The 14683-nt window shown below is 41.0% G+C and overlaps 1 protein-coding gene across 10 annotated transcripts in view; it reads left to right on the forward strand.

Annotated features, from left to right (window-relative positions):
* LOC140667171 (bifunctional 3'-phosphoadenosine 5'-phosphosulfate synthase-like) overlaps positions 1-14683 on the forward strand; it is a 52534-nt gene that overhangs the window by 5320 nt on the left and 32531 nt on the right. The window contains exon 6 of one of the 10 annotated variants that reach the window (XM_072894928.1): positions 968-14343. The exons of the other annotated variants lie outside the window; for them this stretch is intronic. Within the exon in view, the coding sequence (XP_072751029.1) occupies positions 968-1002 (35 nt within the window). The 3' untranslated portion in view covers positions 1003-14343. Of the gene's footprint in view, positions 1-967; positions 14344-14683 lie in introns of those variants that run through there. 10 annotated transcript variants of the gene reach the window in all.

The raw sequence follows: 14683 nt of genomic DNA on the forward strand, positions 1-14683 counted from the left end.
CACCCTCCATTTTTTATTTCATATTCTTATAGCTTATCTCAAGAGTTTTCCAAAACACTGTAATCAAATGTTTTTTTTGTGAAGTACTTTTTGTGAAGTACTTTTCGGTGTAAAGAAAACACATAGTTATCTTTAAGAAAAAATCTGAATTTGTAACTAGCAATTACACATTTTTACTTTAGCATAATTATGTGTTTTTTTAATTACGCCAATTGATTTGTCTCATTATTCTGTGTATAAAAGTATTAGGGCAAAATAATCGAGAAATAAATATTTTGCGAGATATCTTGCATTTTATGTCAAAATACTGCAACTTTGAACCCTTATAACTCGAAAAGTATTTAATGAAAACATTTTATTATAGTGTTTCGGAAAGCTCTCGAGATAAGTTACAAGAATATGCAATAATATATAGGGTGTTCCATTTAAAAAAATTGACGTGACCTTCAAATGAAAATTCAAGGTCAAACCAATGACACCATCTTATGTATCCCTCGAAATCATGCAACTTTTGTCTGAAACATTTTTCTCTAAAACGCTCGGTTTCCGAGATAAAAGGGGTGTACGAATGGTCTGGGACACCTTGTATACATATATAAAAGTATAATTCTGCATAAGATTATTTAAAGATAAATTGAATACGATTATACGGACATATCCATAAGATTGAGAAAGAGCGTAAATAGAGAGGAACTAAGATATTACTAAATCGTATGAAATTAATCAATTTGATTATTCTCTAAAAACTATGATTGGTTAATTTATTATGAATTATTGTAGACTCTATTGTAGTTGTCTTCTAACTTTTCTTTAGCAACCGCAACTGCTTGTTTCGACTGAAAATAGCATTTTGTAACGAATTGCCATCTGTCGTAAGAAATTAACTAATTATAGTTAAATTTAGAGAAGAATAATCGAATTAAATTAATTAATTTCGTACAACTTACGATTTACGACTCTACTGTAGACCACATCTTATATAATAGACTGCGCCAGCCGTAAGAGAAACGCACGCTGACACAAGAGTGAGAGAGCAATAGATGGAGTAATACTTTCTCTGTCTATATGTGATTAAGTGGGGGAAACGAGGGGAGTGAAATAAAGTAAGTTGGCATAAGACATAAAAGCTCTGTCGGCTGAAGGTGAATTGCAGTTTTGTTTTCTGCATATGGCTAAAATATGTATAGTTATAATTATATATTCGTTATCAGTAACATCAATTCTTTAGTGCTAAAGAGCGATTTTTTCGATAAAGAATAAAAATAAATCATTTTAATTCAATACATAGCGGTGTAGTAAGACTTCTATATGTTCACTTCACTTTACTTTGTTTAGTAAATATTTTTTATGTTGCTATGCAATTTGCATAGCAACATAAAAAGGATTTATTAAAATTAAAAAGGATTTATTTAAAATTTTGTGTAAGTTACTAAAACGCCTGCGCGCGTGACCGTAGCGCACGTCCATGTCACTGTACGTCGCCCGAATGACAGGTTTTATAGCCTCAAAAGTGATAATCTTAAAAAATTTATGTCTCGCTTCGCGTGGCAGAACGACGATTTTTTCTGCCAGATTTGTTCGTTTCGAGGCAAAATCTGTTACTAAAAAAATTTTCAATAAAATCGGTGAGAAGGACCGCTCATCTTCATATTTATCGAAAAGCAGAAAGCAGACAAGCAAAAGCCAATCAAAACTCGCGTTGATTGAAAGTTTATTAACACCAAGTTTATTATCTAGTAAACTTACTACCAACGCGAGTTTTGATTGGCTTTTACTTTTCTGCCAAAGTGTGAATCAGCCTTAAAAGAATTTGGAATCGTGATAATCTAATAATTAAGCACCAAACGTTTTAATTGGACTAATCACCACCAAACGATTTTCTCTCATGTAAGACCAATTTGAACAAAATTGCTTAATAAATAATATATTGATCCGGCTAATTTTACAGTCATCGTCGTCATTTTACCGCACATGATTTTTTTCATTTTTCGGATAAACTATGGACCACCAAACGTTGTAAAGAATTTATTCGTGATGATCTAACGATTCTGCATCGAATGAGCTCTTGTTTAACTCGATTGGACGAAAAATAAAAATGTTCGGCTAACTTTATTTCGAAATTTTAATTATTTAATTTAAAAAAACGATGAACGACCAAAGGTTTTAATTGGACGACCAATCATCACCAAACGATCGCCAAACGATTAGTTAATTTTAATTATAAAAAAATCAAAGTGGTTCAACTAACTTTACGAAGCTAAGCTGTTAGATTAAGTCTAGTTTTATAGTTTCAGGGGAATTTTATATTGAAAGATTGTGCTTAATAAGGAATGAATAGGGTAGGGGAAATAATGTGGGGAGATGGATTCTCGAGTATTTTATAAATATCATACGGCGGTGGTTTCAGTTTTTTCTATATAGAGTGGAGAAGAGAAGTTCTTTCTTGATGGTGTAGTGGGCAGTGCCATAGTATGTGGTTGATATTTTGCAAGGGTTCCCCACAGTCACAACTCGGAGAGTTGGCTAAATCGGAATAAGCTTGAATTTAAGTTGTAATGGCCTGATTTGATTCTGCAAGATGTAACAATGCATGATCTATTGAGTTTTAAATTATGAAACCAAGGTTTGTTGGAGAAGCAAGGAAAATTTATGAAATATTGAGCGCCTTTGGAGGAAGTTAGGGATATAAGAAGAGTTTTGATATTTTTAGTAAATTTTTTGAAAACGAGTTCATATATATCAGTGTGGGGAAGTAGGTAAGAGGATGATTCGCCGCTTCTTGTAGCACTTTTTGCTAGTGTGCCGGCCTTTTTGTTCCTTGTAATTCCCTAGTGGGAGGGGATTCAAATAATTGTAATTTTGAAATTAAGATCATTGGCTTGTTTTAATTTTTCTTTTATTGTCAAGATAATTAAAGTCTTTTGAAATGGATTTAGAGGTGATCGTTTGGACTAAGCTTTTCGAATCTGTAAATATCGATGCAGACTTTATGTTTGAAATAATATAGTCAATACAAGTAATGACTGCAAGGCATTCTCCAATAAAGATAGAGGCATTAATATTAATCTTGAATTTTCTTTGAACAGGTAAGACAGGAGAGTGGAAAGCAAAGCCGATATAATCAGAAGTCGGAGATTTAGATGCATCAGTATAAAAGATTGTTTTATTTAATATGAATTGTAAAAATTCTTCTAGAAAGAAGGGCTAAGGATTTTGCAACTCTCTAATTTTACCCACAATGGGTAAGGGGGTAATATAAGTATTGGGATGGAATATAGAAGATTCAAATGGAAATAAATGAATGGGAAGTTTGTGGAAGACTGCGATTTGAGAGCGAAATTTTTTGATTAAAAGAAAAGTTTTATATGTACAAGAGAAACTCTGTCGGAGACACTGAAGCGATCATATTTAATGAGGGTAATTCGCAAATCGTGAAGCTTATCTATTAGAGAATTTTGAGAGAAAGTCAAATTTTATTATGAATTTTGATGCGAGAAATAGGTATCTTTGCCTGAGAGGACTGATACAGGCTTCCACATAAATAATGTTCGTTGGAGTAGAGTTTCTTAAGTCTAAACAGTAGTGCAGAGCTCTGCGTTGTATTTTTTCTAATTTTTCGATGAGTGACTTGTTAAAAGGTAAGGAAATGCAGCTATATTCAATTGAACATCGAATGAGAGCTTTATAGATGCACAATAATAATTGAGGGTCGGAACCCCACCAGATACCTCTTAAGGACTTTATGATATTAATTAATTTATTACATTTATAGACGAGAGCATTGATTTATTCCTTTGAGCTTAATTGAGTGTCGAGAAGAACTCCAAAAAATTTATGCGAGGAAGTTGAATTTATTTTTTCTCCATGAATTTGTATGGAATAGTCATTAAGGTCGAGTCTCTTTTTTGTGTATATTACTAGAGACGATTTAGAGGGGGCGACCGTTAATCCTTTAGAATTGTATGTTGATAGATTATTCGCTGACTTTTCTAAGAGTTTAAGGCTCCTGAGTAGTCACCGCGGCCATATTGAAATCGTGACGTCACAAGCGAGAAATAGCGAGAAATGACATCCTGATTTATATTGCAACTGACATGTAAATAAAAACATATTTTAACGAAATAATACTACCAATCTCTTCAGCACACCTGTAAAAATGTACGGCTGTAATCCTTTCTCCTGACAATTGATAAATAACTGTAAATTGAGTCCGAAATGAACCCTTGAAATGCGGAAAAACACGCGATTTGAGAGCTGTCAAAAGGAGAGGAAAATGTTACTTTACACAGTTTATTCCTACACAGCTTGGCAGCCGTACATTTTCACAAGTTTCATAAATACGTTGCACATCACAACACTAGTAAAAAGCAAATAATTACGACGTAGGTTGCAACATAAATTGGGTTGTCATTTCTCGCTTCTGACATATTTCCCAAAAGAAGGAAAGAGACAGAACTATATGTCGCCACCGTCGACATCGAAGTTTCGCGGCGAGTACTACTCAGGAGCCTTAAGAGAAGTAGTAAGATTAGAGGATCTAGAAAAGATAACGATATCATTGCAAATTGGATGATTTGACATCTGTTAGTGACGAATTAATGATTTTTTGAGAGATGTTGAAGAGTAAGGGGCTCAAAATTGAGCCTTGAGGGGCGCCCTTTCTGGAACTGTAAGTTTTGGAAAGTTCACCGTTTATTACAAGTTGAATATCTCCATAATATATTAAATTTCTGACAAAGAAATAGATTTTTGGAGACAGGCCTATTTTCACGAGGTCACTAACCAGAATATTCGGGTTAATGTTATCGAACTCTCCTTGAATATCTAAAAAGAGGCAGGCGATAGTTTGCCTAGCAGCAAAACCGCAGTATATTTTTGATAGTAGTATGCCTATATTATCTTGATAAGATTTTCTTTTTCGAAAATTGGGAATTGGGCAGGATGTGAGAATTTTCAAACCACCATTTTCAAGCCTAGTGAATATTAGTTTTTCTAGGACCTTGAGTAAGCAGGAGGTTAGTGAGATGGATCGATATTTTCCGTGAGAGCTTTTTGGTATTAGGAAGACTAAGGAGTGGTGTCACATCGTAGGAAAGAGGCCTGTTTCAAGAAGCTCATTTAAAATTTCTAGGAGAAGGATGTGGTCATTTTCAGGGAGCTTTGAGAGAACAAAGTTATCAATTTGGTCTAGTCCTGGAGAAGAGCGGGTCTTGAGATTATATAGAACGGACTTTGGTTCGTTTAATGTGAAAGAATTATCAAAGATTTTGCACGTGTAGTGTTTAAAAAATGAACTTAATGAAGGAAAGCAGTTGTTAAGATTTGAAGGAGAGCAGATAGATATTATTGTGTCAGAAACAATAGTAGAAGGAACGATGTTAGATGTAAGGAGAGAGAGAGAGAGAGAGAGTGAGATTTTAATGTATAAGAATTTTCAGGTTTAAAAATATTATAACGAATTCTTTTAGTTATTTTAGATATTTATTTTTGTTGTTTTGCCGATTCGGTCTTAATACATACTGACTATTTTGATATTTGTTTTAAATTATATACCTGGGATCAAGGCCGTCTGTATTTACCATCGAACTATATCCTAACTGGATGCGCACCAGGCCGCCATTGCCGCCTAGACAAAGATAACATGAATCGGGGTTTTCTGTCCTTTTTTCTCATCTTATACATAGTGGAAATAAAGTTTGCTTATTGAGTATGTTGGTTATTGTATCAAGTTTTCGGGGGAAGCAAAAGCTATCTAAGAAGTGAATAAAAGATAGAATTGTGTATTGCTGTTAGTATACCATCCGAATTTTTATTAATTGAATCTAATCTAAGTGTGTTAAAGTATGGGAGTTGAAATGATGAATTTAGGGAGAGTTAAGTTTCCGATAATAACATGATGTCAAGTTCTTGTGAGAGAATTCTGATTTTATTTGTTTTGTTATTTACAGAATGTTCCACTGTAGAATTTTAAGAGAGCTATTGAGGAGAGTGTTATTTGGATCTTGAGAATTATTAATTAAGGCCTAGGATTTGAGGTTATTTGTGAGTTGTCATTGTATAATTTCAATAGCTGATTAACTGGATGGATATGTCATAAATTCCTAGGATCTTTAGTAACGGAGCAAATTTGTTGCGGAGTTAATTAAATCAAGGAGTTGGGAGAATTGATTAAAGTTAAAAGAGGGGTTAGAGTCAAGATTAGGGGAAAGTGGAGGTGAAGAAAAGAAGGGTGAATGAAGGTCGGACGTCACTCCTTGAAAAGATGATAGCGGCTATTTTCCGTTAGGAGCTATGAAAAGGGACGAAGGAGGTAAAGTTACAATGTTAGTTTGTTTAGACGAGGAATTTTTTTTCCATCTATGATTTTGTTGATGAGGATAGTGGATGGAGTAATTTCCTGACATGTGAGATTTTGGTTTTGGTTTTGTTTATAAGATGAAGATGAGGAATAATTAGAGGGGTTGGGACAAATATCTGGGTTGAGTAAAGAGCGGGGAGAAGAGAAATAAAAGGGATGTTGTTTATGTTTTAAATTAGAGATGCCAGATACTGTCTCTGCAAAGGAGCAGTTTAGAGGCGTTTGCGAAGAAGTATAAAGAGGGGAAATAGGTGGGGAAAGAGGAGGAGAAAGGATTTGAATATGAAGATTTTTGTTGTAGGAATGGGAACTCACTATAATTTGCAACGGGATTGAAGGCTGTTTGCGAGTGGTACCTCTGATAATTTGTTTTTCTTTGTCAAGAAGAATATTCTGGTAGGCTGCTAATTCTTTGATTTTTTATGGATGTGATATTCCAGACAGTCTAGACTGGTGACTCTGTGGGGCCCATGACAATTGATTAAGATTATTGGATGATTTTTCTTGGGGTAGGTTTCATCATCAGAATGAGATCTTTCACCGCAGACTCCACAGCGAGGATGACTTTAGCACTGGTTCTTTAGGTGTCCATAACGGAAACAAGAGTAACATAGGGAGATTTTAGAAACAAACGGTCGACTGTATAACTTACCCTATATAATAGGATATTTTAGGTAATGATTAATCTCTAAATGTCAACGTAATAGTTTTTGAAGGAGTGAGCGTTGATTGATTATTACCTTCTGTAACTTCTGAGGTTGCGATAGGTCTCACTCTTCTATTGAGATGTATTGCTGAGGAGTAAAGTATAGGACTTTCAATGAAGTTCAAGATTTTGTCTTCAGAAATGTTTAGAGAGACATTTCAAATAATTCCTTTTCTGAGAATCTTGAAAAAAGGAATGTAAATATTGTATTTCTTTAATTTTAAAATAGGTTATTAATAAGATTGTTTGCGTCTTTCCTGTTCTTAAATCGTACATTGACTTTAGAAAAGCCAATTTTTTTTTATTTCAAGAATGTTTTTTTTTTTAAAGAGGTTTTTTATAAGGTAAATAATTGGCCTATGACGAGGGGGTCGATAGAGGAGGGTATTCCCTCTTGGGATTGTACAATGACGTCATAAGGCCCTTGTGAAGTACTGTCGTACTTATTATTGTCGAAAGTGTGTTTAGGATCTTTTATCTTTTACTTTTTTTGAAATTTAATGTTGGGAGGAAGTACCTGTAGTGTCTTGGGTTACTTTCCTTTTAGCGGTAGAATCAAGCGACATTTTTTTTGGTAGATGTGACTAGTGGGACTTTTTTTATATACAGCGATCTTTTGTAACTGATTTGGATTTAGGTTTAGGTTGCGTGGCTGTAGGGGGAGGACAATTTGAATGGACCTCAGAGTGAATGTAGTTAGTGATATTAGTATTAGATGTGTTGCTACAACTTTTTGAAGAAGATATAATGTTATCAGAAGGAACGAAGGGAATATTTTCCTTGTTGAAATCAAAGTTGTAGTCTATTTCTTCATAGTCATTGTCTATGTGATCAGGGAAGGAGAGAAAGGGGGAAAATGTGGTGAAAATAGATTTCAACTTTTCTACGGCACTTTGAGTTTCAGATTCACTTATTTGGAAAAAGTTGACCTTTGATGGTTAGAAATTTTTTGGCCAAAAGTTTGTGGTCTCCCAGGGTTTTGTATTGACATATTGAGTTTGCTGGATTAACTTTGGTAAGGAAAGTAAGTGGTCAAAATGGCGAGATCTTAAATGGGATGCCTCACAAAGAGTGTAATGCACTATCTTGCAGGCGTGGGTTTGATAGTAATAATCCAATATAAAAGATTCTGGCGTTGACTAGGTAATGACGAATATAGTATTCGTGGATATATATCTTTTTACACTTTATCTTATATTTTGATTAATATCTCACTAGTTCACACAACGTGTTCCAGCTCCGTAAAGTTAGCCGAACCACTTTGATCTTTTTATAATTAAAATTAACTAATCGTTTGGAAATCGTGTGGAGATGATCGGAAGTCTAATTAAAACGTTTGGTCGTTCATCGTTTTTTTTTTAATTAAATAATTAAAATTTCGAAATAAAGTTAGCCGAACATTTTTATTTTTCGTCCAATCGAGTTAAACAAGAGCTCATTCGATGCAGAATCGTTAGGTCATCACGAATAAATTCTTTACAACGTTTGGTCATCCATAGTTTACCCGAAAAATGAAAAAAATCATGTGCGGTAAAATTCCAAATTCTTTTAAAGCTGATTCACACTTTGGCAGAAAAACAGAAAGCAGACAGCAAAAGCCAATCAAAACTCGCGTTGGCAATTAGCTGTTGAGTAAAGAATTTTTAATGTTTTTATATGATAATATGATTGCGATCCAGCAGACACATCAGATGTTTCAAAATATTTGATTGATCAATCAAAATAAATTGAGTAAAGATTTCTTTAACCTGATTGGTTGCAGTACTTTTTAAAGTATCTGTAGCAATTTTTCGACTACGGCTTATATGTCATACACACTCTGCATTTTCGAAAATGCTTGACTGTCATTGGTCAATTTGCTTGCGACCTTACGTTCTACGACCATTGTAGATGACCCATTATGCGTTATGCAAGAGTGTGTGCATGACATATAAACTGTAGTCGAAAAATTGCTACAGATGCTTTAAAAAGTACTGCATTAACCAATCAGGTTAAAGAAATCTTTACTTAATTTATTTTGATTGATCAGTTAATGTGTGAGCCGTTCCCACGAGTGGGAAAGGCCCGTGCTACCTCGCCCTTTCAGGCATACGCCACATTTTTACATCCACTGTCTATCGGAACCGCCCCGAGACGGGCGATGGAAAAATCCAGTAGCGCCTGCTGGTTCGTGTGTGCAGGATGGACAGTTTGGCCACGACGAATAAGCCCATCCTTCCTTCCTTAGGGTGACATAGACTCCGCCGGCTGGCATTCGCCACTATCCGACTCCTTCACCCCGCTATCTTATCCGTCGTGCCCACGGGGACCACGGGGAGGCCTGTCCATTTGCATCCCGACCTGGATGAACGCTTCTGACCCTGTCGAAGGGAATGGTGGGATAGGTGGGCGTATTAAGGTAAATGGAGTCCTACCTAATTTTATCTAACGCGACGCGAACGCTGCTCGAGAGCGTGGTTGTCCCGAGAAGATTACGGGGTCACACCCCCATACCCGAAGGCTCCGACCTCTTCGGTTGAACAACACGCCTACCTAATGTATACTCTACGTTTCGTATCCCTTCAGCCAGAGGGATTCTCGGCAAAAATCGGTGAATACGGAAAGGGCCTCTGGGTTTGACACGAAGAAGCGTGCCACATCCGGCCACTGCCATTCACCTTCCGGTACGACGCTTCGCAGTATCTCTCTCTGCGCGTCAAAGAGGGGACATTCCAGCAAGAAGTGCTGGACTGAATCAATTCCACCTCCGCAAATGCACACGTCACTTTCCACGAGACCTAACGACGCGAGTCTTTCCCTAAAGTCTCCGTGACCAGTGAGAACCTGTGTGCTCCAATGATTTATTTCTAGCGAACGCGCAGCTATTCTATCTCGCACGTCCCTAAAGAAGGCGAACGTGGTACGACCCTTGTTTGAAGAGTTCCATTGGGTCTGCCACATATTTATCGCCTCGTTTTTAATCCCTACAATCGCGGTTTTTCTTTCGGTTCCGGCGGGGATCTCAATATTACCGATCTTGGCGTCTTTTCCCGACCTAACGTTATAACGCGCGGCACCTTCGCGAAGAACTATATCTACAGGAGTCGCTCCTCCGACGACGCAAAGCGACTCTCACGAGGCCGTGCGGTATGCGCCAGTCATTGAAATTAAGACTCGACGCTGCAAGGCTCTCAGAATTCTAATATCTCTCTCCGTACACAGGTCGGCCCACCCCGCAGCGGCATAAGCCACTGTCGGTGCGAACACGCCCCGGTAGATTGTGGAGAGTGTCCTAAAACGCAGGCCCCAATGGGCTCTCGCTACTCTACCTAACTTCTCGAACAGCGGCCCGACTTTGCTGTTTAAGTATTCGCAGTGCGATCTGACCTTTAAATTCCTATCCAAATAGACGCCAAGATACCTAACCGTTCGCTTAAATCCTATTTTCGTTTCACCGATTTTAATGATTGGCGGTCTGTTCTCAAAGTCGACGGTTTTCTTACTTGTTTTTCTCTTCCCATCCGGTCGTGCTCCTCCTCGTCTGCCTATCGGGTTTCTCGCGATCGCGTCAGATTTCAGAATGATGGCTTCAGTTTTACGCTCGGAAATCTGAAGTTTCGCGGACCTACACCATTCTGTTATTATGTTAACTACACGTTGGCCTTCTGTCTCGAGCTCCCTTCGCGAGTTTCCGTTTATGACGACCACGAGGTCGTCCGCGTACGCGGCGAATTTATCTGGAATCACGTCTTCCAGTACTTTCAATAGGCCATCAAACATGAGGTTCCAGTAGGCCGGGCCCAGAACGGAACCCTGAGGGCACCCCCTCTCGGCCCGCTTGGACACTTCCGCGGAGCTAAGAGAAATTTTTACACTTCGGTCGCTGAAGTAACTCCGGAGTACTTCAAAGATATTACGCGGACAATCCCGTTTCTTAAGGCTATCTAACACAAGGGGCCACCAGACATTGTCAAAAGCCCCGGAAATGTCAAAGAGAAGCGCAATGGCGTACCTCCTTTTGGAGGCAGAGACCATCCGTCGCAACTCCACGACAGCTTCCTCCGTCGACCTTCCGGGCATGAACCCGAATTGCCGATCGGAGACCTTCCCCGGTGCCAGTGACGTGTCTAGCAGACGAGCTTTTATAAGCTTCTCGAAAAGTTTTCCTACTACGGAGAGGAGACAAATGGGTCTGTAGGATTTCGGGTCTCTCTCGTCCTTGTCTTCGCCTTTCAGCAGGATTCGGAGTGAACCCTCCTTCCAGAAGGAAAGACGCCCCACTTGAGACACCCGTTGAAAAGCCTAACTAACTGACCGGGGATTATTTTACAGGCCGCCTTGAGTACGGCGACCTCGACTAAGTCTAAACCCGGAGCTTTATTATTTTTAAAAGTTTTTACCGCGCGGGCCATTTCTGCCTCCGTGAAGAGAGAGGCGTCGGCTGTATCGGGGGCAACTCTACACGCGTTTCTAATTTCACGCTGTTCGAGCGTGTCTTCTATCTCCTGGTCATCTGGGATGTGCACATCCAGGAGGTAACTAGCGGTCTCCCCTAGTGACTTTGTGGAATATTCACCACACCGGAGTGTGCTTAGCACCCTCTCAACCTGCAGTTTGCTCGCCTGTTGCTTGTAAACGAAGCCCCAGGGCTCCCGGTTGCCGTGCGATGTGACGAACTTCCGCCAGCTTGCGAGTTTCGCCCGTTTCACCCCCCTACAGTACTGCCTTTGTGAAGAACGATACTCCAGCAGCACCCGGAGGTAAGTAGGGTCCTCTCGCCCTCCCTGAAGGGCACGGCGCAACCTATATACCTGTTTCTTAACTATCGTTAGTTTTTTAGTCCACCACGGGTTGGACTTCCTAAATTTGCGCTTTCTGGGCATTGATGCAGCACAGGTCTCCGTGAGCACCACTGTGAGCGTTTCTGCCATTTTCTCTACTTCTATTGCGGAGCACAGATCGATAGCCTCCAGTTGCGGTCTTGAAAGATCTGTCAGGGTGACAGAGAACCGTTCCCAGTCGGCCCGACTTGTGTCGAACCTCGTGTTCCCAGCGCCCTGATCGGCACCTGACTCTTTCGGCAATCTCAATCTTATGTCCACAGCCCTGTGGTCACTGGTGGTCCAGTCACACCTTACCTTCCAGTCACAGATGAACTTGTTCATGGAGGGCGACGTCAGGGTTACGTCGATGAATGACGAACCCCTTGTCGTCCAAAAGGTGGGCGGCTGTCCAGCATCGTTGACCACTGACAAGCCAAATGCCCTGATGAGGTCCTCGAATCTGGCACCTCTATCGTCTGTCTCTTGGGGACCCCAGAGTGACGATCGAGCATTGGCGTCTACACCTATAATAAGTCTCTCCCCCCTCAGTGAACGAAGCACCGTTTCGAGGTGGCTGAAGTGCTTCTCAATCTCGTCGCTGTACTGGAAGTAGCACGAGACAACGTAGAAGGAGAAGCTGGGGGCCCGCACTTCCACGCAGACACAATGCGTAGTGCTAAGCTGCGAGACGAAAACCGTATCTAAATTGGGATTGCAGATTACCACTGCTGCCCACGGACGTTGTGAGCGCACTGCGGCAACCCTCATCCCTATGCCTAATCCTACGACTTTGTAACCCGAACCTTGTTTCCCGACGTGTGGTTCCTGCAATACTAAGACGTCAAGTCGCTTTTCGACTACGAGTTGACGTACCTCACCCGTTACTACAGCCGAACATCGCATGTTCAGCTGCAGCATCCTAACACCCGTGGACGCACTACCTAAGCTAGAGTTTATCCTACCTAATTCCTGTGGCGCCGGGCCACTCGCTGTGTGGGGTGGGGTTGGGTCCGCGAATCTAACCGTCTTTCGCACCGTTGTCGCAATGTTCGCGGATCTAAGCGCGGGTCTAATCGCGGGCCTAATCGCGGGCTTTTCTATCTCGCGCGCTATTTGTTTGACGCCGGTCTCCGATTCTCGCGCTAAATTGACCGACGCCGACCTAATCGTAGTAATGCAACATCGCTCTAATACGACGTACGCGGCTCTAATCCCGGTTGCTTCGCGATTAACTAACGCGGTTCTAGCGGCAGGAAGGCCGCAATCTCGGGGCTGTGCGCCATCGCGTATTGTGTCACGGGCCCGCCCGCGCACAGCTCGGTGAGGCGCTCTCGAGGAGGCGGAGGCCGCCACCGAGCACGCGGTCGAGCAGACCCGCGACTCAACGACGGAGACACCCCGCGCTTCCCTACTCGCGGCCGCGCCAGACCGGAAGCGGTCGGCCAGGCGGGCACTCCTCACCACGTCAAAGATTTTATTGAATTTCATTGTGATTCCCACGAGTACGGTGGAAGGGGTGGTCGAGCGACGTAGAGCCACCTTTACGCCGCCAAGCCTAGATACACCGGGAGGACGGCAGGTACCCCGGGACGGACCGTTCGCGACCGCGACATTTTTCGTCTACGCGATCATGCAGACCCTAAGCACGGTTCCTAACACCTTAGTCTTTAGACGTTATGCGGACCCGACCTCGACGAAAGCGACCGCGACGACAACGACGACCTAACGACCGCCCTAGCCGACGAAGCCACAGACGGCAACATCCAAAACCCGATTGTACCTGAAAATAAAGTTCCTGAAAATAAATGGAAAATTAATCACACGCACACACACACTCACACGTGGGAGTCACTGGGATCGGGGTGGTCCCCGCCTCTGGCCCAGCGGGTGACTGAGTCACCCATCCAGTCCTTCGGGCGAGGGTCCCGACCGGCTCCCACTTTTCCCCACTGAGGGACGCTTCACGGCAGGAGCACCCACCGCTCCGCACCCTCATCCCGCGGGAGCACCCGCATGAAATTAGGAGGGAAAAAAAAAAAAAAAAAAACGGGGGGGACGGCCGTAGACCGTCTGAACAACGCACGAAGTGCGCTTGCCACATAAGAGCCATTCGTTCAGCAAGCTGACACCGACTCGTGGCAATGCTGTTTGGGCACGTTGGCTTCACCTTTCGGTTACTAGGCCCCCTCACCACGTCAAGGTGTGCCCACGAGGGGGATTTTGATTGATCAATCAAATATTTTGAAACATCTGACGTGTCTGCTGGATCGCAATCATATTATCATATAAAAACATTAGAAATTCTTTACTCAACAGCCAATTGCCAACGCGAGTTTTGATTGGCTTTTGCTGTTTGCTTTCTGTTTTTCTGCCAAAGCGTGAATCAGCCTTAAAAGAATTTGGAATTTTACCGCACATGATTTTTTTTATTTTTCGGATAAACTATGGACCTCCAAACGTTGTAAAGAATTTATTCGTGACCACCTAACGATTCTGCATCGAATAAATTCTTGTTTAACTCGATTGGGCGAAAAATAAAAATGTTTGGCAAACTTTACATCGAAATTTTAATTATTTAATTAAAAAAAAACGATGAACCTTCAGACGTTTTAATTAGACTTCCGATCATCTCCACACGATTTCCAAACAATTAGTTAATTTTAATTATAAAAAAATCAAAGTGGTTCGGCTAACTTTACGGAGCTACGTGTTCCGCGGCTACGAAGCGACTCCTTTGACAGTCATTTCCATCCTCCTATGTTGGTGTGCGTGCGCCCTACTGATCTAAAACACAGTATACAGAGTGATCCCAGACTT

Source organism: Anoplolepis gracilipes, chromosome 6, assembly GCF_047496725.1.
Source record: "Anoplolepis gracilipes chromosome 6, ASM4749672v1, whole genome shotgun sequence".
In the NCBI taxonomy this organism is placed as follows: domain Eukaryota; kingdom Metazoa; phylum Arthropoda; class Insecta; order Hymenoptera; family Formicidae; genus Anoplolepis; species Anoplolepis gracilipes.